General features: G+C 40.0%; 1 protein-coding gene across 2 annotated transcripts in view; it reads left to right on the plus strand.

Moving 5' to 3' along the window:
• Positions 1–25,259, plus strand: part of LOC148871545 (influenza virus NS1A-binding protein) — a 68,520-nt gene that overhangs the window by 39,876 nt on the left and 3,385 nt on the right. For both annotated transcript variants that reach the window (XM_088971769.1, XM_088971768.1), the window contains exons 8-10: positions 12,279–12,380; positions 12,933–13,119; positions 13,202–13,342. In XM_088971769.1, coding sequence (XP_088827895.1) covers positions 12,279–12,380; positions 12,933–13,119; positions 13,202–13,291 — 379 coding nt within the window. In that variant the 3' untranslated portion in view covers positions 13,292–13,342. The remainder of the gene's footprint in view (positions 1–12,278; positions 12,381–12,932; positions 13,120–13,201; positions 13,343–25,259) is intronic.

Here is a 25,259-nt window from a genome sequence, read left to right on the forward strand (position 1 = left end):
TATTTTTTATTTGTTTGATCGTGTGATCCTGTACCTATGAAAAGGTGACTGTAGGTCGTAGATGACATGTTTTCTTTGCTCGTTAGTCTGATTTCATGTGTGTTAGGATCTCTCTTATTGATTAATGCTGTGGTGGAACTTACACATTATTGATTAATGCTGTGGTGAAAATCAGTCTCGTCATAGTTCTTCTTTGGAAGTTGGTGCTGTTTGTTTTTGTGCTCAGATTAAGTCCAGAACTGAATTGTTGTGTGTGGAGCTTTTGTTGATATAAGGAGGGATCCTAAGTTGAGAGTTTAGATAAAAAAACTTGTGCTTACCATGTTGTCTGAGAATTCTGCTACTTCAGAGATTCCAGGGAGCCACAATGGAGTGAGTGGGGGAATGGATATGAGTTTCCCCATGGCTGTTATTCCCTTTGATGGTTTGAACTACCTTGAGTGGTCTAGGGGAATAAAACTCTACATCACTGCTAGAGGGAAAATAGGATACATCAATGGGAGAGTGAAGGAACCGAAGTACGGAAGTGCTGAATATGATAGGTGGAACCAAGAGAATAGTATGGTGATGTCATGGCTCTTGGTTTCCATGCTGCCATAGGTAAGGAAGACTTTTATGTGGGCTGAAACTGCTTGTGAGATATGGGAACAAGCAAAGTCCACCTATTCAGAGCAGAGACACTATGCCAAGATATATCAACTGCAAGCTGAATCCTCTACTTGCTAGCAGAGGGAGAGGAGTCTCTCGATGTACTGTTCTGATTTGACATCGATATGGAAAGAACTTGATCACTACCAGAATGTGAATTAGAAGTGTGATGAAGATGCAAAGGCGTATAAGTCACTTGTATCTCAGCAACGGATCTTTGCCTTCCTCCTAGGGCTGAATCCTTCATATGAGTCCATCAGGGTGCAGATCTTGGGTAGTAAAGACTTGCCATCAGTTCAGGAGGTGTATGCCTTAGTGCAGTCAGAAGAGAGTAGAAGAAGTGTGATGAATTGTGTAGAGGGGGAGTCAGTTGCCCTAGCTGTCCGGGAAAATTCAGATACAAATGTCGGAGGTGCTTTTAAGAAAGGTGATTATCAGAAGAGAACAAATGATAAGAGTAAACTTTGGTGCAGTCACTGCCAGAAGACACGACACACGAGAGATACATGTTGGGATCTCCATGGAAAAGAGAGAGAAGAGGCAGCCGCTCTCTCCAAAAACCTCCAAATCAGGCAGGACTTGAACCGCCCTCTACAAAAAACTCCAAGGAACCCTAAAAAATTAGGGTGCCACTTCCTAGGTCAAAATTGAAGAGTCCAACAGAAACAAGACTCTCCCCCTTTCTCCAGTTTTTCCTGATTTTGATGAGTAACCCTAGACCAGCTATAGGGCAAAACAGATTGACCAAAAAATCCAAAAACTGGGGTTACCTGAGATCTTTGATCAGCCTCTTAAATCACCATGCAGTCGACCGATCTAGGGCTGCATGAGAAAACAGCTCAAGGAACCTTTGGCCTTGCTTTGATACCAAGTAGAAATCACTGTTCGTAAATCAGGATGGTTTCTTGTGAAGAGAAAGAAAAAGAAGATGAAGAGTTTCAGCAGTAGAGAAGAAAAGAGAGGAAAGGAAGAGTGGGATGTTAACCAGAATTGAATTAGTTCTGGCTGCCAATCCCTCATTATATTTTATACTTAACTTAAAAGAATGAAAGATTACAAGAATGCCCTTAGTAGGGCGGCTACTAAAGTAGCTGAAGAGTCACAATTTAAAAAACATAAGCTAATTGGCCTAAAGCCCCACAACTTCCTAACTTAACAACTTAAAATAAGAACAAAAACAACTGGGCCCAATAACTAGAATTCGGCCCAACTCAACACGAACCATCTACATAGCCCCGGAGTCCTTGTCCTTAAACATAAAGCTGGAAGCAAAACTTCACAGAGCATAGTTATTCCCATCAAATTTGACTGACAGTTAATCCCTTTTGTCTGAAGCCATTTCAGTTGGAAAAACAACAAGAGCTAGAGTTGCTGCAAGTAAAGCTGATCTAACAAGTCTCAGATCAATCACTACAGATTTGATGTAACTAAGAGAAATCATATTTTATGAAATAAAAGCCTCCAAGAAGTTTCTGAAAGATTGACAGTCCAGAAAAGGAAAATACAGAGTCGACTGCAAGAAGATGAAGTTAGACCATACCAACAAGGAACCAAACCTCAAAGCAGAGATATGGGAAGCAAAAGTAGGTCTAGGCGACACCAGATCTAAGGCTTCAAGGCTATCCAATAGAGCAGAAGAGAGAACCGAATCAAACACCAACCTGGTACTCGCCTTTCACTGGAAAACAGCCAAGAAGTGAACTGATCGAAACAGTCGTTAGAAAGTTACCAAATCAATCTCGGAAACTGAAGAGAAGAGATGACTTCTGATGCACTTTAATCGAAGTAAACAGCAGCCAAGAGCAAGAGCTTCCAGCCGATCTAGAATTGAACTGCACAGAGAAGTTGAAAGGGTGTGTCTAATGTGCACACACCCAAAAAGATGTATTCTATTATATATTATTTGGGTACAAGAGAAGGGAAAGGACAAAACTGCCCTGAACTAAAACAAATAAAAAGAGTTACACAAAAGAGAAATAAAAGATATTGTACACAAGGTACATGATAATATAATATTCCCAATAAAGTAAGCTCTAAGTATCTCAACATGTTGTTACCTATTTTTCTACTCTTGAGGGACTTTGGGAGGAGCTTGAAACATACTAAAGATACATACCGGATTTTTACTGATAAAAAAAAAAAAGATGCATCTGGATTTTAAATCCTCACCTTAAACCAGCAGCTCTAATAAAGGACAAGAAGCCAAACTTAAGTAATGGACCTCTTGGGCATGTTGGAAGTTTAAATATTGCTGAGAGCATGCAAAGGAATGCAACTACAGGTGCTGCTTCTCATGTGGGACAGACTACTACTCATCAGCTTTCCAGAATTCACAGCCCAAGAGGTAGAAATCCTCAATTGGGTATGATTTGATTTAGATAATCTTCTGTTGATTCCCAATCCTTTGCTAAGCTAGGTACTGCTTCTGCTCTCAGTGTTATTCAGGCTGCATCTCCTGGCTATTGGGTCATTGACTCATGAGCTTTTGAACATGTAACAAGTAGCTCCTCTTTGTTTTCATCATATCATCTTGTTTCTGGTCAAGATAAGGTGAGAGTGGCAGATGGTTCTTTATCTGTTGTCTCTGGTAAAGGAGATATTCAGCTTGGGAAAAATCTTTCACTCAAGCCCGATCAATAGCATTAAATGGATAACAAGGAACATTGCAGTCACAACATAGTGGGTTCAGAGGTCATCCAACTCACTGGATGATTGTTTAGCTAAGCTAGGGTTTCAAGGGATCATTTGTTTTGGGCTAAATTGTAAACCATGTAATAGGTGAGGGGTAGAAGCCTATGTATAGTCTGATTATCAGGTTGATAGTTAATTGAGGCTGACTCTCTGGATGCTCTTTTGTACCTTATAATTCTCTTTAATTGGTAATGTTATTGTTACTGATAAAATATAGAAGGTGACTAACAGATGTTAATTTAGGTGACAGAGGAGCAACCACAATCTCTTTATTGAAGCCTTTAGTTACTTGCATATATGATCTCAAATAGGAACAAATCCACTAAAGAAGCAACAGTGATACAATTAATATAAAGTGTCATTACCCAATGTTAGTTCTAACTATTTGGGGTCTTGGGAGGGTAGACTGGATATGGTCCTAATCTTTACCTTTTTTGCATAAAGTTTTTTTTTATCAGTAATCAGTAAAATATTTCATTAAATATGAAGAAATATGGCATTGCAGTTTAGTGCACAAAGAAATACAGCTTATCAAGAATTACAACTTCTAACCCACATCTGCCCAAAATGGTTGATCCTTTATACCCCTTGTTTTTCCAGAGTATCAGCCAGCCATTTAAAGCTTGCCTCGAGCTCCTTTGCTAGGCTTTTGATTCCTCTGATTAGATATCTGAATATCCACACTCCTGGACTGCTGTCTTCTTTCCAAGAATTTACTAGCTTTGGTTCTCCCTTGACCTCCAGTTTCTAAACCCCTGCTTCTTTGCTAGTTTCAGACCTTGGTGTAAAGCTGTTAATTCTGCTCTTGCGGAGTCCCCTACTCCAATTGGCCCTGAGAACAAAGCTACCACTTTCCCTGCATCATCCCTAGACACACCTCCAACTCCTGATAGCCCTAGACATAGTTTTCAAGGCGCCAAGGCGAGGCTAGGCGACTGGGGGGCGCCTTGTCGCCTAGTTGCTTAGGCGGGCACCTAGGCGTCGCCTAAGCGATGGAATTTTTATGTTGAAAATATAGATCCTAGGGTATTTCCCTAGGTACCGTAATCATATTTCTTTAATAATTATTCTTGATTTTCATAAAAAAAGTATAAATTTCATATTAAGTATAGAAAATCAACATATTCATGAGAAGAAAAGGAAGAAGGAAAATAAAATTCAAAATATATAGGAGGAAGAAGAAGAAGAAGAAGAAGAAGAAGAAGAAGAAGAAGAAGATAATAAAAACAAATTAGTACTTTATAATTATAATTATAATCTCAAAAAAGAATGAATAAAATGTATTTTATAGTAGGAAGTAGAAAACTGCTTGGTGATTAGGTGAGGCGAGCCTCAAATGGCGCCTTGTCGCCTAGGCATCTCCTTGACAACTATGGCCCTAGAATTATTCTATTAGGCTGAGGAGGCTTCCAGTCCAGAATTATTCAAACCCAATTTGCTGTTTTGATCTTTATGCTTTCACCAATGTCCTCTAAACTCCTAGACATTTCTTTGAACAGTCTTCCATTTCTTTCATCCCAAATTGTCCAAATTGTTGCTGTCCTGACTGTCTTCCAAAGTAGTCTTCCTCTCTTTTTTGCTTGCCTAAAGAAGTTTGTACTAAACAACATAATGAAGTCTTGTGGGGTGTCCCATCTGCAGCCAAAGAAGGAGGAAATGCACGTCCAAATACAATTTGCAAAGGAACAGGAAATTAGTGAGGAGTTGTTTCACCATTTGCCTTACATATGACACACATACGAGGGGATATGCTTTTGTTTGGCCTTGCATTTTTTTTGCTTAAAGTTACCTCTCTTAGACTTGAACCTGCATTCTCATGCTTGCCAGCTCAAGATGATATGCGACTAAAATGACAACCGATCTCTTGAAGTAGAGGCCAAAGATTTATGCTGGACTGAGGGGGACCCCATGGACTGTTTGGGCTTTACCTCAAGTGGCCTTTACGAAGGTGAAGGATTGATCTCCTAGGATTAGGAATGCAAGATGTTTAACATCACACTGGCTACTTGTGCTTTTTAAACAGACTTGATTGAGGGTTAATACTTGGCCCTTATTTGTTTTCTCTAGTTTTAGTAGAAGATCAAGACTGCAATCAGTCTTGAACCCTAATAGATTTTAGGTTTAGAAAAGCAGAAGAAAAGTAAGAAGAAGGAGAAGGAAGAGAAGAAAAACAGAAGAACACAAGGGTTTGAAAGGAGGGACAGATTCTAACACATCTGCCGCCGCCACTCTCCTAGTATTTATAGGTTATGTTCAGTACATAGAGGAAAGGACAGATCTGCCCTTAGTACTTACATGACAAATAAAGTAAATAAAAACTGAAATAACAAACTGACCCCAACTGACACTACTATGACTGAAACAAATAACTACACATGCTGTCCTACGAACACAGTGGGGACCACTGCTGTGGGGCCCACATCAGTGTTCTCTACACTCCCCCTCAAGTTGGGAGTAGATATTTATCATTCCCAACTTGGATAGGTCTGTCTCTAACTTCTTCCTTGGTACAACCTTGGTGAGGATATCTGCGAGCTGCATATTAGATGTGATATACGGGAGACACACTTCTTGTGATGTGACCCTCTCTCGCACAAAATGTCGATCAACTTCGATATGTTTAGTTCTGTCATGCTGCACTGGGTTGTGGGCTATATTAATAGCTGCCTGATTATCACAATACAACATTAAGGGCTTTTCATAGTCAATACCCAACTCTTCAAATAGTGATCTCAGCCATAAGATTTCAGCCACTCCGTTAGCCATTGACATGTATTCTGCTTCAGCACTAGAGCGGGAAACAACACTCTGCTTCTTACTCCTCCAAGAGACAAGGTTACCTCCCACAAGGGCACAATATCCAGAGGTAGACCTTCTGTCATCAACACTCCCAGCCCAATCGACATCTGTATAGACCTCCACCTTCATGTGATTATCGTTCTTGAGTAGTATACCTCTACCCGGGCATCTCTTCAAGTATGCTAATATTCTCTTTGCTGCAAGGAGATGAGAAGTTCTAGGGGAATGCATTTACTGGCTAACAACATTAACTGCATAACTGATATCTGGCCGAGTGAGGCAGAGATATAGGAGCTTTCCAACCAACCGTTGGAACATAACTTTGTCTTCAAGAGGCTCCCCGCCCTCTGCACTAATCTTGTGATTCTGTTCAATGGGTGTATCAGCAGGCTTAACACCCAACTTTCTAGTTTCCGCCAACAGATCTAGAACATATTTTCTTTGAGAGATAAAAATCCCCTGTTTAGATCTAGCAACCTCAATACCCAAAAAATACCATAGTTCACCAAGATCTTTCACCTCAAACTCTTGATGAAGGAGCTGTTTGAGGGACTCAATCTCATGGTTATCATTTCCTGTCATCACAATATTATCAACATATACTGCAAGTAGTGTCAGAGAGGACTCCACCCTCTTGATGAACAGTGTATGATCTGACTGGGCCTGTACATAACCGAACTTTCCAAGGGCTAATCTGAACCTATCAAACCAGGCTCTAGGTGACTGCTTCAAACCATACAATGCCTTGTTCAGTCGGCAAACCTTCTTACCTGTCTCTACATCATAGAATCCAGGAGGCAACTGCATGTAGACCTCTTCTTGTAAGTCTCCATTCAGAAAGTCATTTTTAACATCCATCTGGAACAAGGGCCAAGAATGATTTGCTGCAAGGGATAACAGAACTCGAATGGTGGTCATCTTGGCTACTGGGGCAAAGGTCTCCAAGTAGTCTATACCAAAAGTCTGGGTGAACCCCTTTGCGACCAGCCGGGCTTTGTACCTTTCAATAGAGCCATCAACATTATGCTTCACAGTGAATACCCATTTACATCCAACAGGTTTCTTTCCTTTTGGTAGGTCAACCAGTGCCCAAGTATTATTCTTCAACAGGGCATCCATTTCAACTTGCATTGCATCATTCCATTCTGGAACTGATAAGGCTTCTTGCACTGTTCTTGGAATAGGGACATTGGCAATGGAAGTGAGATAGGACCGGTAAGAGGGAGATAGGCGATCATAGGATAAGAATTGTGAAATGCTGTGAGCTGTAGATGTGGTGCAATGTCGTTTCCCTTTGCGGATGGCAATAGGGAGATCAAGGGCATCCACAGGAGGGGAAGTGGCAACAGTGGAAGGTGTCTCAGTAGGCTCTGGATCTGGAGCTGCAGAAGGAACTGGAACTGGCCGGGACTGCCGATGACTAGGATCAACCTGCTTGCATCGCCTGTGATAGACTCTCAACTCCTAATCCCTCTGACCACCCTCACCACTACAGCCTTCATCACCCAGTGGAATAGGTAAAGGAACAGCCCCACTCCCACTGCGCTTCCCCTGGGTAAAGAGACTCAAAATCCCACTCTCACTGCTCTCCCCCTGAGGAGAAACCCTAGGATAATAGGGTGTCTCCTCAAAGAAGGTGACATCCATGGAGACAAACCTTTTCTCTGAAACCGGATCATAGCAGCAATAACCCTTTTGAGTTTGTGCATAACCGAGGAAAATGCATTTGGAGGCCTTAGGTTCAAACTTGGAATGATGAGGCCCGAGAAGCTAAACGAAACAGGTACAACCAAAGGTTTTAAGAGGAACAATGAACAACTCCTCGTCTGGGTATAGAAGGGAAAAAGGGGTTTTCATATCAAGAACCCGGGAAGGAACCCGATTAATGAGATATACTGCCGTGAGGATAGCATCACCCCAGAAGCGAATAGGTACATTGGAGGTAAACATAATGCTTCTAGCCACCTCCAAGATGTGCCTATTCTTCCTTTCGGCAACGCCGTTCTGCTGCGGTGTATGAGGGCAAGTGCTCTGGTGAATAACTCCATGGCTAAGAAGGTAGGAGGTCAATGGCTTAGCAAAGTATTCCTTTGCATTATTAGATCTAAGGACTTTGATTTTGGCCCCAAACTGAGTGAGAATCATCTGATGGAAGTTTTGGGTCATACCAGGAACTTCATCCCGAGAACGCATAAGATAGACCCAAGAAAAGCGGGTATGGTCATCAACAAACAGTAGAAAGAATTTGTACCCTCCCATAGAAGAGATGTGATATGGCCCCCAAACATCAGTATGCACAATATCAAAAGAAGAATTACTCCTTTTATTACTCAAAGAATAAGAAGTTCTACAATGTTTGGCAAACTCACAACTCTCACACCTCAACTTTGATAACTCAACAGACTCAAATAAAGCAGGAAACAAACTCTTCAAAGACCTGAAACACAAATGACCTAATCGATTATGCCAAAGCATAACCGGACTCACGGATTGAGAAACAAAAGATTTCTTATCCACTGACTCCTCCCGACGAGAACTCTCTCCAAGCAGATAGATCCCGTTCGTCTCACGGCCAGTCCCAATCACCTTCCTCGTCTCCAAGTCCTGAAAAACACATCGGTCAGGGAAAAAGGTTACTGAACAGTTCATGTGTTTGGTAATACTACGAATTGAAAGCAGGTTAGTATCAAGCTTAGGAACATGCAAGACAGAAGATAAAGAGATAGTAACCGATAGCTTGATGTCACCCTTGCCCGAAATGGGAACAAGAGAGCCGTCAGCAATGAATACTCTATCTCGGCCAGAGGACAAGTGATAAGAAGTGAACAATGATGGCAAGCTAGTCATATGGTCAGATGCACCTGAATCTATTACCCAACAGTGGTCAGTATTACCTGGAGCTGAAGCATGGTATGCTGAGGCTCGAGTACCTGAATGTGCAAATGCAAATGTGGTAGGAGCTGATGGTGACTGAGACGGCTAAGTTGAACTCCCAACTTCCTTTTCCAACTGTATGAGGGCAGCCCGAACATCAGCTAAGGTCTCTAGGGATGTGCCTGATGAGGATGCTGAGTCAGTGTTCACGGCCACATGAGCAATTCCCTTCTTATTTCTTAGTTTTGCTGGGACCAAGTGAGGATGTAGCTTCCAACAAGTATCTTTTGTGTGCTTGGGTTTCTTGCAATGTTCACATACCAGGTCCCGTTTATCTTCCTTCTTCCGGTCCCTTTCTGGATCACCCCCTGACTTAGGTTTAACAGCTGTCCGGGTTGGGAAAGGGGGCTGAGGCTGCATCATGACTTTTCTCCTGGTCTCTTCACTATGCACCAGGGAGTATGCTTGAGTGAGGGTCACACTATCTTTGGTCAGTATTTGTTGCCGCATAATGTCATATTCTGAATTCAAGCCAGCCAGAAACTCAAACACCCTATTTGTCTCAACTTGCTTTCTGTGAGTCTGTGCATCTTCGGGACTCTCCCACTCAAGGGTCTCTAGATGGTCAATCTCATGCCACAAGGATTTCAAGGTAGAGAAGTAGACAGAAATTGGCTTCTCTCCTTGTTTAAGGCTGTTCACCTCACACTTCAGCTCATAGGCTCTGGCAACATTAAGGGGTTGGGAATATGTTTCTTTCACAACATCCCATATCTCCTTGGTTGCCTTTGCTCACAAGTAATTTCGACTGATATGTGGCTGCATAGAATTACACAACCATGCCATAACCAAATAGTTCTCTTGAACCCACTTGGTGTATGTTGGGTCCTCCTTGGAAGGTTCTTTCACATCTCCCAAGAGGTAACCCATTTTTTCCTTTCCTCCAATAGCCATCATGGCTGATTGAGCCCATTCCAAGTAATTTGACCCATCAAATCTCACAGTTGTAATCTAAAACCCGGTTTCAGATACACTACCATAACTACTGTTCCCAAAACTACTTTCTCCATGATTTTTAAACTCCATCTTTGGTCAAGAATCAGTAGCTACAAACTGTTAGATCCACTACACTAGAAAATAGCATTTGGACAGTCGGTCACAACCAGAAAACAGTATGAAATCAATGCAGGTCTGATCTGAAACCAATCTGTAATCACAGTATATGCATGAACTAGTGCAGGCCTGATCTGAAACCAATCGGCAATCACAGTATATGCAGGAAACCAACACAAATCTGATCTGAAATCAATCGGCAAGCATAGTTCCAGGCTGTCTGTCAAGTTTTTTATCCCCTGGAAGAGCAATCTTAGATGCTATTTTCTGAAACCAGCTTAGAGAGCAATCTGAGATGCGGGAGCAGAATTAGGGTTTCAATCGTAGGTTTGAAATAAGTGCTCAGCCACACTCTCCAAGCAGTCCGTACAGTTAGGACCTGTCGTAGAGTCAATATGAAACCCTAAAACTGATCACCTCTGAGAAAAGGGGATTCGGCCCAACAGTCAAACCCTAGATTAAAGAAAAAAACCTTAAAGCAGTTCGGCCTCTCCTTCTAGATAGGTCCAACCTATATCGACTGATAGCAGTCTCTGGAAACTAAATGAAAACTTACTTATGGAATGCTGTTCACTGCCTTCCAGGGTTACCTGAACCCTAGCCTTCGCTGCTTCTTCCTGATTATCAACTCTTTGCAAGCCACGACAAGTCCTCAACAGCTGCGAACCTCTCCTGGTAATCTCCAAGAATCAGCTGACAAATACTTCTTCATAAGCTTCCAGTCCTAGCTAGTTCTCATGTGGTCGGCTGGAATAGACACACATGAGAAGCCCTAGATTGGCTCTGATACCAAGTAGAAGATCAAGACTGCAATCACACTTGAACCCTAATAGATTTTAGGTTTAGAAAAGTAGAAGAAAAGTAAGAAGGAGAAGGAAGAGAAGAGAAACAGAAGAACACAAGGGTTTGAAAGGAGGGATAGATTCTAACACATCTGCTGCCGCTACTCTCTTAGTTTTATAGGTTATGTTCAGTACATCTGCTGCCGCTGTCCTACGAACACAGTGGGACCACTGCTGTGGGGCCCACATCAGTGTTCTCTACAGAATTAATTGACTGAACTTATTTTAGGAGGTCATATGGTGTATGTCGTTTGCTGACAGAGTATTAAATGATGAACTAAACAGGTGGTGTGCCTGCATAAGGAACACATCTACTTGTTGAGCTTAGGAGGATCTTGTTTGGCTTTCTTAGTTTTTGCTTGAGCTGGAGGCTTCATTGTTTTTCTTTTTGGAAATTTAAATTGGTTTTCAATTTTTTTTTTTTGATTATTTTGTTCTCATCTGGATTCTAGAGAGCTCCTTGTTTGATGAATTACAACTTCCCACATCTGCCCAAAAAGGTTGTCCCTGTATACCCCTTGTTTTGCCAGAGTATCAGCCATCCATTTAAAGCTTGCCTCGAGCTCCTTTGCTAGGCTTTTGATTTCTCTGATTAGATATCTGAATATCCACACTCCTGGACTGCTGTCTTCCTTCCAAGAATTTACTAGCTTTGGTTCTCCCTTGACCTCCAGTTTCTTAATCCCCTGCTTCTTTGCTAGTTTCAGACCTTGGTGTAAAGCTATTAATTCTGCTCTTGCGGAGTCCCCTACTCCAATCGGCCCTGACAACAAAGCTACCACTTTCCCTGCATCATCCCTTGATACACCTCCAACTCCTGATAGTCCTAGATTCCCTATTGAGCTTCTGTCGAAGTTAAACTTTATTCTATTAGGCTGAGGCTTACACCTCCTTGTGTTTGGGAGGCTTACATCTCTTATGTTCTGAACTACGCTTCACACCTCTAGGTAGTGGAATGCCTCGTGTCATCTCTCCGTGTTTTGAAACATTGACTTAAACGAAGCATTCTATAATAGTTACCGTACAAGTTGATTTTCTTTTGGAAAAATACAAAAACCAGAAAATTGAGAGGGGGTTAGAGAGAGCAGAGGGAGCAGATAGCTGGACATTTCTTACATTAACTACATTGAGGTTCATGCATATATGGTTCGAGCATTTCACGCTGGATAGGAAGAATGGAGAGAATTAGGGGAATTATTAGCTGTTTATCCTCCTAAAGGTTTTCATTTTGATTTCTAATTCTATTTTGTAATGACTGTTGTGATCTAGTTAAGGACTTGTTTCCAAATTTGATTTGAGCTAACTTTACAGGTCTGCTGAAAGATTTGATCCTCGAGAAGCTTCTTGGACCAGGATTCCTAGCATGAATACAAGGAGAGGGTGTCACTCAGTGGCCGTTTTGAACAATAAACTGTAAGTTAACTTTTTTTAATGTGTAGCACCCTACCTTATTTGTGACACTGTTTTCTTTGTTGGTAGCTTTGCACTTGAATGTGTTTCACCTTTTTGGTGGTCCTGCTGAAATGTTTATTGTGACTGCCTTACCTTTTGATTTGTCAGATAACACATTCCAAGGCTGCAGTTCCATTTATAGATGACTTTTGCAGTTTATTGTTAACTTTCTTTATATTCTTTAATCTGGAAAATTTGGTAAAAAGTAAAAACATAGTGCCAGGTCGCCAACCGAGGGGTGACTCAGTTGGTAACTTGGTATATTAGCTGGTTTGTTCCAGCAGAGACGGGAATTTGAATCCTGCAACCACCAAATTTTTTTGGAGGGGGGGGGTAAGTGTGGTGCTGCACTACTCAAACGGCCCCTATGGGGATTTGGGCGTATCACCAATTACCAAAAAAAAAAAAACAAAGCACCAGGTCTAGTTACAGAAATTTATTTATTTTCTAGTCATTTGGCATCTGAACAATCTCAGAATATTCAATGCTTATGATGAGAAACATATTCTGCAGATATGTACTTGGTGGGTACGATGGGAACAAAATGGTTCGAGATGTTGAAGTTTTGGATCCCCGTACTGGTGCATGGATGACGGGGGACAACATGAATGAACCTAGGGGTTACTCCGGTACAGCAGTAATTGGAGACTCGATTTATATAATTGGAGGAACACAATATGGTGAGAACATTGAATGCACGGTACGTCCGTCTTACACCACATCCCATGTTCTAAGAATTTCTTTGGAGATGGTAACTGTTAATTGTCTTTAATATATATCAGGTGGAGTTGTACAAGGAAGGCCATGGTTGGAAGATGATCAATTTGAATGCCATTGGTAAAAGATACTCCTTCTCTGCCATTGTCCTATAGCATCAAATTAGTTGCAGGTTGCATTGGTTTTTCTTGAGGAAGAATTAGAAGGTAATGGTTATATGCTGAACCTGTCTTTTTTCTTTTGGTATTGGTAATCCTGATCTGGCCTGAATTATTATTTAATTTTCAATCTTTTAAATTGTCCATGTGGTGTATTGCACATGTTTAAAATATGTATTTGCGCTGCAAAATATCTCTAGAAATCTAGAAAATTTCTAAAATGAGATAATATGAAAACATCCTTCTAAAGGATATTCATATCTTTTTGGATATTCAAATTTAAGGATATTCATATCTTTAACTGATGAATGGAAAAGAATTTTCATATCCTTGGTAGAAGAAAGGACCATCTTACTAGAAGTGAAAATTTAGCTTGTAAGGATGGAAGCCATTCTATGCCTCATTGTATGTGCATGTAATTTTGGGATGTTAAATGTTATATCATAACAACAAAAGAGCAGAAAAGGTATGAAAATGGAAAATGGTTGTTATTTGTAGGGTTTCCAATGGGTTGTATCTGGTTGGGTCCAGATTCGTCATTACACACACATTTTGCCCTATTAATAATGTCTACCTATCCAGATTCTTTAATACGAATGTTGGCCATAAATAATTGGTGAGGGAGGAATATATGAGACTTTTTTCCAGCTAACTTGATTTAGACTTACGTAAGGAGTGGGTATGCATCCATTATGAATTTTCTCTCTCAAAAAGTGGTAGTCCACTTAAATACGTTTCATCTTTTCATGAAAGAGAAAATTGAATGCAATATGAACAATTGTGTAAATCGACGGATCTTGTTTACTATCCTCAACTTCCATCAAATATATTTCTTGATCATAGGCATATGGGATAGGAGGTCTAGAGACCTAAGTAGACCTTCTAGGTAGTGTGGGATCATAGTAATCTAGTGTTGTTGGGACTCTCCCATTGCGGTGAAAATCTCCTCTTTAAGAACTATTACTTGCTGAGATTGATCGTTGAGGTCCTTGAGGATATAATCCTCTTCCATAAAGTGGGCATTTTGACTGACGACACCCTTTGTTCACTAGGGTCATAGAAAAAGTAGTATCTTATAGAATCCTTTGGGATTCTAGTTTGTCAGTACTTGTCTTTAACATGTTCTTAACAACCCCAAATTTTTAAGTGTCTTACACTGCTTGTTGCCAAAAGTTTCAAGTGCTTCTTGCCAAAAGGAGGTAGGTAACTTGGAGTGTATAAGGAGAGACCTTACCATATCTAATAATGTTCGGTTTCTCCTTTCAGTTACACCATTTAACTAAGGAGTAGCTAATAGTGATAGTTCATCCAATACCCCATTTGTTTGCAAAAGTGACATTCATCTAATGACTTGTCTATCTTTTGCCTTTTGGATTTTTTGTTCTTCTTCTGAGGTTTCTTACTCTGCTTCCTTATATTGTTACCATTCTCCTTCCTTGGTTTTGCAAGTAGATGAAGATGCTTATCCTTTTTAATCAGTGCTTCAACTTTTTACAACATATTGTGGAGCTTGTTCAAGGTGGCAGTCATCTATTTCATATTGTTGTTATTACAAACTGATAAAAGGAAGGCAAAAGAGAGTTAGGATGACATCCGTTTTTATGTCATCCTCTAACTTGCTGCCAAGAGGCTCTGGTTCATTAATATAACCTATAACATCTTCATGAGATGGTCAAACCAACTGACTCTTAGGGCCTGTTCGTTTCTTCTTAACTCTTATCTCTTAAGAGGACTCTTTTAACTTTAAGAGAAAATTGGTTGTTTGTTTCCTTTTATCTCTTATCTCTTAAAGTACAACTATACAACTTTTTGTTTTCCAATGATACCCCCAAAAAGATAAACAAAATCTTTCATATATGGGGTCAAAATAGATATTTGATAGTTTTCAGAATTCAGAACAACATTTTCTGCATTCAAAATTCAGAGGAAAGAAAAGTTCACCAATACCAATATACCTCTTAATGAAATTATTGCACTTTCAGATGTCAGACTTTAGAGCAAATGAACAGGCCCGTAGTCATGCAGGTGGTCATCAACATCTTGAGGACCTTTTGTCTTCTAGAATTTCTTTGTAGGTGGCAACATTCTCATTTTGCTTCTGGATGGAGTTGTCCATGGGAACAAGAATATAACACTTGGCAAGAGAGTTATTATCCTGCCAATCGTTGTATTTCCTTCTTTGTTCCTTAGAATCTCTATTGCCAGGGGCTTTTGGAGCAGCCTGGGTGACAACCTTGTCCAATTTCTCAGATGTGAGAAATTGGAGGTGTTTTCACATCTTTGAGAATGTGAGGAATTAATATTGTTTTAGCTGCATAATTCCATCACTTTCTGTGATGGATACTAATCATCTATCTATCTAATAGGTATCCTCTTTAGCCTCCACTGGACAATATCCATTTCCATTTTTGTAGGTTAGACCTTTCCAATATTAAGTGCAATACCATCTAGTTGGAGACCCCATGGTATTGTGAGAGAGTCCTCCAATGCTATAGGAGCATTGGTGATCAAGTAGATAGCCCCATTTTAGGGTGCATCTCCACTCACCATGTCAATTTACCACCACAATATTGCTGGAAGGCCTTTAGAGATAGTTTCGAAAACATATTCCTTATTTTTTCACTTATATTTTCATGAGGGAACTTAGTAATTTAATCCCAGTTGGTTGGTGGGAACATTGTAACGTGAGGATCCCTCATGGGAGGAATCCAGGAGGATCAATTCAGCAAGGAGAGCATTCAATGATCTTAAAAATATCATGGGGATGATGTGCATCCACCCAGGATACGTAGGCGAGTCACATATAGTCTTAACATGGCCAATTGTGGCCATTTGGCGAATTCAACAATTCAGCATGTTCAACAATTAAATGCATAAAACTAAATGAGAGCTCAACTTAATTAACACTGTAACACAATGGGCCCAGTAATAAAGTTCATATTTAATACAGTGATACTTTACCTTCTCTCAAAAAGAAGTTTATGTCATAACAATTTTATGACTTTATTCAGCCTATGTGTTGGGCCCAATTGCATATGCAATTCAGCTCAAAACGTGGACAACATAGGATGGGCCTATTATGTTATAACTGTTGTTAGAGTTGTTATTTGAGTTATTTCTGCTATTAGAGTTGTTTCTGCTGTTAGTTCTAGGGTGCTGTTAACATTTTTCTAGCATTTATTTATTGTTTTTTATTAGGGTGTGCCACAAGGGCATATATATAAAATTTCCCTTTTGTTTTAATTACATTATTATAAATAGAGAACCGGGTGCCACCAGCTCAGATTTTTGGCTCCGAAATAGCCTTTCTCTCTTCTTCTTTGCTTCTCTCTCCTTCTCTTCTCTCTTTTCTAGAAGAAAACATGGTATCAGAGCATATTTCTGGGCGATATGACGTTTTTCTCTCTGAATCACATCTCTTCTCACTCAGATTTCTGGTTTGTTGGACTTTTAAGAGAAAAAACCTAATTGGACTGGTTAGAACAATCAGATTGTGTTTTTCCTGGGTTCTCCCTTGATTGTAGCACCAAGGAAACCCTTTTGGTGACAGCTGATGCTGTGTAGGTTGTGTTTTGATATGTCTACCTTTGTACAGGTGCTCTACAGGGGTTGTGTGACTGTGACCCCCTTGTGACAGGTATGTGCTGTTCTTTCTTGGTGTGTGTTTGTGTGGCCTAATGGTGATTATTGAAGTTTGAGTGTTTGAACCGGTTAGTTGCTGTTAGTGGTGTTTTTAGCAGTGGTATTCCATTCTAGAGAGCAGATTGGTGTGTGTTTTCTACTCATGGTTGTGGGTGGTAGTAATAGGGTGGAGGCATATTTCTCTGTGCATCAGTGGTTCTTTTGTTTTGTAGAGCTTGTTTACTATGGCAACTAATGGTTCAGCTTCATTTGGAGTTACATCAATCCATGGTACAGCTAGTATCGGTGTTGAGAGTATGATTTTTCCGATGCCAATTACCCTTTTTAATTGGTCTGAACTCCCTAGAGTGGGCTAAAGGTGTGAAACTGTATGTTACAATTAGGGGAAAGGCTGGATACATAAATGGGAGAGTGAAAGAACCTAAAGGTGGGATAACTGAACATGATGGGTGGGATTAGGAGAACAATATGGTGATGTCTTGGCTTCTTGCAGCCATGGAACCTGATGTAGAACTTTATGTGGGTAGAGACCACGGGTGAGATATGGGAACAAGCCAAAACAACCTACTATGAGCAAAGACACTATGCCAAGATTTCTCAGTTACAGGCTGAGTCAACCTGCAAATAGGGTGACTGTAGTTTGTTAGCATATTATTCAGCCTTTCAATTTGGAAGGAGTTGGATTACTATCAGACTATAGATGGATGCATGATGATGATGCCAAAACTTTAAGATGGTCTCTCAGCATCGGGTTTTTGCTTTCTTGTTGGGATTAAGCCTTGTGTATGAGCCTCTCCGAGTTTCAGATTCTGGGGAGTAGTGAGTTGCCTTCAGTTCAAGAGGTGTATGCTTTGGTTCAGTTTGAGGAAAGTAGACAAAGTATGATGGCTACAAGTGAGGGGGAGTAGCAGGTGGCCTTAGCTGCAGAAGGTGGTAATAATGTAGGAAAGAAGAGTGATGGCAAGAGAGAGTTAATGATAAGGATAAGTTGTGTTGTACTCGCTGCCAACGTTCATGACATACATGTGACACATGCTGGGATCTTATTGGGAAGCTGAAGTATGCTGTAAAAAAGGAAGAGCAGGGTAAGGTGCAGGGTTAGAAGAAGTATAATGCAACAAATATGGCATTTCAAGATTCTCAACTCGTAGGGGTGTCTACTGGTACTACACGGGAACATTCAATGGGTTCTTATGGACAGTTCAGTTACTAGTACCCCTTCTACTTAATTTGCAAATACATTAGGTAATGCGGCCTGTGCTTTCCATGTCTCCACTGCCACTGATTCCCCCAAGATCTTTTCTAGTCTTACAACCTTTTATCAGGGAGAGATATGGTGAGGCTTGCAGATGGATCATTCTTTTCCATTGCGGGCCGAGGATTAATATCCCTTCCCTATGGTCTTAACCTTAATGGTGTGTTGCGTGTACCTAAACTTCCTATCAATTTGCTTTGCATTAGTAGTATCACAAACTCTTTAAATTGTAGTCTAACTTTTTTTTCTTGGTTCGTGTGCTTTTAGGATCTAACTTCTGGGAAGACAATTAGTAGAGGAAGCTTAGTAGATGGTCTCTATACTCTCGACAACAAGGCTGGTTTCTTGGTGTCATCTTCTGAGTCGAATAGTCAGTTGGCCAGTAAAATAAGAGTCAAGTTTTTTTTTTTGTGGCATTATCGTTTGGGTCATGTGTCATTTGAAAAATTAAAGTATTTATTTCCTTTTTTAATTAAGTCATGCTTAGTGTCAGATTTCTTGTGTTAAACGCGTCAATTGAGCAAACAATGTAGAACAATTTTTTTTTTCAAGTAATAAAAGATCAAATTTCCCTTTCCACATTATGCATTTTGATGTCTGGGGGCCTACTACTATAACTTCAGATGGTGGGTATAAGTACTTCATCACATTGATTGATGGCTCATTTCCTTATACATGGGTATTTCCCATGCATGCTAGAGGTGAAGACCCAAAGATTATAAGGGATTTCCAAAGGATGGTGTTCATACAATTTCATGTTGAGATCTAGATATTTCAATTAGACAACATAAAAAGAATTTTTCCATGATGAGCTCTATGAGTTTTTTTCTTCCCATGGATCACTTCTTTGGAGTTCATGTGCGAGAACACTACGGCAAAATGATGTTGCTGAAAAAAAAGAACATACACCTTCTTGAAGTAGCATGAGGGATGATGTTGCATATGAATGTGCTAAAACATTTCTGGGTAGATGTTGTACTTGCTGCTGTGTATGTCATCAAACACATACCCTTAAGAGTATTAAACTACAAGGCCCCTCATTAGTTATTGTTCCCTCAGTGTCCTTTGCTTTCCATCCCTATGAGAGTGTTTGGTTGTTGTGCCTTTGACCATGATTTTTCTCCTCGTGGTAAGTTGGACCCTTGGTTTTTTCTATGTTATCTTCCTTGGGTATCCCTCATCTCAAAAGTGTTATTGGTGTTTTGATCCCATTGGTCGTAAGTATTTTGAGTTTGGGCCATTCTACCTTGCTTCTTTTTAGGGGAGAGTAGTATGGAGGAGGAAAAGCACGTTAAGTTTCCCTCTACCATCCCATTGAGTTTGAAACATCCCATGGATGTCAAGTTCCCCTCTTATTCTGGATCATGCTGCTTTTGTGTCTTCCTATGTAAGCGTCATAGAGATCTCTAGTGTTCTAAAGATGTAGAGCTATCGGATTCTTAGCAATTGATACTGTTAGACTCCTAGGAGGTAAGTTCAAATGAACCAGGCACCCTTGTTCCCAATTCGGTTGTGGATGATCTTGACATCTCGATTGCTCAAAGAAAGGGAATGGGGCCATGTACTACCAAATGCCCCATTACCCACTATGTATCATGTGACCATATTTCTCCCACTTACCGTGCCTTCCTATTTGTCATTGATAGTATTCTTATACCAAAAATTGTGGTAGAGTCTTACCATGAATGGATAAGTGCTATGAAGGAGGAGATTGATGCCCTCCATAAGAATCACACTTGGGAGTTGGTGGATCTTCCAAAAGGGAAATGCCTAGTGGGGTGTAAGCGGGTGTTTACAGTGAAACACAAGGTGGATGGAAAAATAGAAAGGTACAAAGCAAGGCTGGTAGCAAAGGGGGTATACACAAGTTTATGGTGTTGATTATGATGAGACGTTTGACCTAGTAGAAAGATGAATTCAATTTGGGTTCTGTTATTATTGGCTGCAAACCTTAACCATATGCCTTCCTGGGTATTGGGGTTCAAGTCTTCCCATGTATCTATTAGGTTTTAGGGTGATGCAGTGATGACAACTACATATCTTATTAATTGTATGCCTTCTCGGGTATTGGGGGTTCAAGTTTCCCTTTAGTGTTCTCTTTTCAGACCTTGAAGTTCTCCTTTGCGAGTCTTTGGACGCACTTGTTATGTTCATGTTCCTAGTTCCCAAAGACAACGTTTGAACCTAAATCTAGGAAGTGCATTATTCTAGGGTATGCCTCCACACTGAAGGGTTACTATTGATTTGATCCTTGTAGTGGCACCCATTTTGTTTCTATTTATGTCACTTTTGTAGAGTCAACTCCTTTTTATAGCCATTCTTCTGAGGTGGAGTCCTCCAGTGAGTTGTTTGCTTCTCCCCCACTTTTACTGGCTCCTATTGACTCTTGTGCTAGTCCTTGAGCTCCTTTGGCTCCTTTAGTTGAATATTCTAGCTCCTCCATTCTTGTACCTCATCTTCCTCTTTGTCCTCCTGTGTTTTCTACACCTTCTATTCTTTCGAGGTGGTACCAATGACAAAGACTAAGGCACATATAGCTAGTTCACCCATCTCTAGGTGAGCCTTCGGAATTTCTAGTCACTAAAGAGAGGACAAGTCCCATAGAACCACAACCAGTACCCTCATTCCCAGATCTTGACCTACCCATTGCTGTAAGAAAAGGTAAAAGAAGTGTATTGCTCATTGCATTTCCAAACACTTTTCTTATAGTTTGTTGTCCCCTTCCTATTTTCCTTCCTAGCCTCCATTTTAGCCCAACCTGTCCCTAAGAATGTATCAGGAGCCTTATCTAAGCCTTATGTAAGATAGAAGCACTTCATAAGAACAATACTTGGGATATTGTAAACTTGATGGAAATGAGCCTGTTGGTTGTAAATGGGTTTACACCATAAAGCACCATGCCAATGGACAAAATGAGAGGTATAAAGACTACCTTGTTGCCAAGGGGTATACTTAGGTCTATGGGATTGATTATATGGAAACCTTTTCTTCGGTGGAAAAGATGACATTTGTGAGAGTTTGTCTTTGGCAGTAATTATGATGGGCCTCTTTACAAGTTTGATGTTAAAAATGCCTTCTTGAATGGTGACTTGATAGAAGAGGTGTATATGTCCCTTCCCCCTAGAGAAAGTATGTGTTGGACCTTCTCACTAAGACTGGGAAGCTTGGTGCTAAGCCTGCTAGTGCTCATATTGATGTGAATCATAAGCTCTTGGCTGATGATGGGGAGCTCTTGACTGACAGGGGAATGTTTCAAACATTGTTGGGGAAGCTTCCATACCTGTGTATGACACAACCAGACATTTCCTATGCTATGAGTGTGATTAGCCAGTTTATGGATGCTCCTAGAGACACACATATGACTATTGAAAAAGGGGTGTTGTGTTATCTTAAGGGTACTCCTAGAAAATGTATATTCTTTTCTAAGCATGGACATATGAACTTAGAAGCGTTAAGTCGTTAATAGATGCTGACTGGGCGGGTTGTATAGATGATAGGAGAGCCACATCGGATTATTGTGCCATAGTGGCTAGAAATATTGTCTCCTGGAGGAGTAAGAAATAGTTTGTTGTTGCCTGATCTTCAGCTGAGGCGGAGTATATGGCTATGGCTCATGGGGTGTTGGAGTTGTTGTGGCTCAGATCTCTCTTGGAAGAGATGGGAATTGATTATGATAGGCTGCTGATGTTGTATTGTGATAATCAGGTTGCCATTAACATTGCTCATAACTTAGTTTAGCATGACACAATCAAACACATTGAGGTAGATAGAGACTTCATACGAGAGAGAGTGGCCTCAGGAGAAGTGTGCCTCCCTTTCATCTCTTTAGAGGAACAACTAGCAGACATCTTGACCAAGGGAATACCTAAGGCAAAGCTCCAACACTATATAAGCAAGCTGGGCATGATTGACATTTATGCTCAGCTTGAGGGGGAGGGCAGAGAAGTTGGGCCAGATGGGCCTTAGTTTGGTGGCCGAATGGGCCTTGCTTTAGTTCAGACATTTAGTTCTTATGTTTATTGGGTCAACCGGCTAACCGGGGGCATCCTTGTAATTTTTCTTTAATTTAATCCAGCACGTATATAAAGGAGCTAAGGGAGTGAGAGGGACAATTTCTCTTCTATGCTCTTCCTCTTTTCTTCTAACATCTTTTTCCTCTTGAACAACCATTTCTCTCTTCTTATTATTTTTCTTGTTATACAAGTAGGAAATTCTTGGACTGCTTTTCTTCTTGAACCTTGTATGGTGTGGGGCCCACAACTAATGAGAAAGGCAACTTATGTCACATGCATTTAACACTTAAGTTAGTGGGGCTAGCCGTTTAATGTTAATCAGCGCATGGGGTTAATTCACCAATATCCATTATGGGCTTAAGTGAGTTGGTCCAAAGTGTCTAAACACGAGTGCTTGGGGTCTTGCCATCCTAAATGCTCAAGTTCAATTGGTTCAGCCTATTATGCAATCATTAGGATAAAACTGTGGAGACTCTGTGATTTGATGTATCTTATTAGTATAGTCCCTATTGTATATTACTTATGTATCTTATTCTTTTTTCTTTTTCAGCCCTATATGGGCATTCTTGTAATTGTACATATCTTTGAATATATAAGAGACTCTGGGGTGGGGGTCAATTCATTCTTGACACCTCTAAAATTATTCTTGTTCTTTTCTTTATTCAGCCGAGAGTGTTGACAAAAACAATCCAACAAATCACTTGCAACTAATTTCTCTACTAATAACACTTGACAACACATATGGGGAAGTGGACATAGTGTCCAACTTTCACCTCTAATAGATCCTTATAGAGGTGGAAGATTCAGGTATCCATCATAGGAGGCTGTACAGAGCATTCTCTCTCTAAACATAGTAGTAGATCTTATCACATTGATCATCAATTGACATCAAGGTTCAAGATGTCATCGTAGCTTGCCTTTTATTCTTTTTAGTTTTTCTTCTCCAACTGGTTCAAAGGGGTCGGTTTAAGGCCCTTCTACCCCTTGAACCAGATCAGACCCTGAAACACCCCCTGTAGGTATTGGGAAGCCACCGATGTGATACGTATCGAAATTTTGAACCTTGATTGGCATACCATTCTTAAATACCCCAAGACACCTAGATATTTGACCGTAAAAGGATCTCACTGGTTAGCATATCAAGGATAGGCAAGTTTAATACTCGGCCTGATACCAATATCAAGTCTAGGGATTAAATGCAACACAAGTTATTCCACTTATCGCAAAGTCCAGGAACACATTGGGTTTGGTCCAGTTCAATGTTTCTTTAAACATTCATTCTCACACCTCAGGTGACAACCCTAGCAGATGAGATCCATTGCTCTACTACCTTGGGCAGTGTGGGAATGACAACCTTGTTAGGATATACTCCCCAAGTCTGTCCACTGGTTGTGAACATTTAAGTCCATATTGCAATAATTATGTGGCCTCATACATATTACAGATATGAACTAAGGGGTAATAAAGCAGAACAAAGCCGTGACACATGAAATGAATGATCTTTCATTCACAGTAAAGACATGTACAATACATCAATTAGAGTTAAGGGCATACACATGTCTAGCATACTTTAGCTACAGTATATTTTAAGTAGTATGGGCCATAGCACTATTCTTTATTTAGGGGAAATTTGATACCGGTCAAACTGTGGCTGAACTGAATGACTTCTTGTTTTGTCTTTTGGTGAATTAAGTAATTTGGGAGGTTGTGAGCTCTTTACTGGCTTAAGCTGAAGTTGAGTTTTATTACTATACCTTTGAATATTTTATTTTTTTAATTATTCTTTCAACTAAAAGACAAAGTGCTAAGTATTCACTTTAACCACTTTAGTTCTTGTCAAACAGCCCCTTAGTGATTGCTCTTGGCTACCACACTTTGCTTCTTGCTCTTTCAAGTGACCAGATTGTTTCTTAGATAAGTACAATATCCCGTAGTAGACCTCCTATTGAAAGATGATTCAGCCCAATCTGCACCTATATAGTCACCACTCTTATATGGTTATCCATATGTCCTCTCAAGTATCATAAAGCTCTAGAGGATGCTTCTCAGTGAGAAATTCAAGGGCTTTGTATTTACTTCCACATTAAAGGAGATATGCTCATATGCATCCACTGATTGACAAGTAATTGAACTTCCCAACCAGTCTCCTATCTCTTCCTGGGTCATCAACTAATTCCCCTTAATCGTTTGTTATCTTCATGCTGGGATCTTTTTGGCATCACTGGCTCATTGCTGGTTTTTCTCCTAACAATTCTGTTTCTTTCAGTATGTTAATAATGTATTTCCTTTGGGATAACTTAATGTCATACAACTTCGACCTTGCTGCTTCAATATCCGAAGAATACTTTGGTTGATATTCAGTTTGAAAGTATCAATGAAAACTTTGGATTTTTTTTTATGCAATTCATATTGCTTGCATTAGGAAAAAGATACTGTACAACATTATTGGATCCACCACACCAAGCTCTAGGTGATTGTTCCAGTCTATAAATGGCTTTGTTAGTTTGCAATAAAATATGTTTTTATTCTTTAGCAACTAATTACGACTATCCATAGTGCCACCTAGGAGATGCTTTAACTATATACACCTGAAAACATTTGGTATAAAGTTTATAACCAATAAGTTTAGCATTCTATGTTTTTATAGATTCATTATATATGCATAAGTTTACAAGTAAGATTTTTTAAACTTTTTTTTAATTCTTTTATTTTGTCATTTTAGGCACAATAACTAGGACTCTGATTAAATCCAAAATTGATACCATCCGATTTAGATTTAATGTTTTGGTAATTGGATTTGACTTGGATGTAGCTGGATCCAATCCGAATCTAACCCATTTATATTTATAGCCCTAGTAAGGCATATGCATTTAGTACAGGGACGCATAAAGAGCTAATGCCTTGCATTTTCTCTTTAAAATGACTTTTTAATAACAAAAAGATTATAAATATTCAGTGGCCATCATATTAAGATGCTCCTTGTTATATGTTAGCATAGTTTTTAAGGCGCCAAGGTAAAGCCCAACAATAGAGGGGGGTGACTAGGTGATGGAGT

Source organism: Nelumbo lutea, chromosome 2 (assembly GCF_056320005.1).
Source record: "Nelumbo lutea isolate HS-2025 chromosome 2, American lotus-T2T, whole genome shotgun sequence".
Lineage (NCBI taxonomy): Eukaryota > Viridiplantae > Streptophyta > Magnoliopsida > Proteales > Nelumbonaceae > Nelumbo > Nelumbo lutea.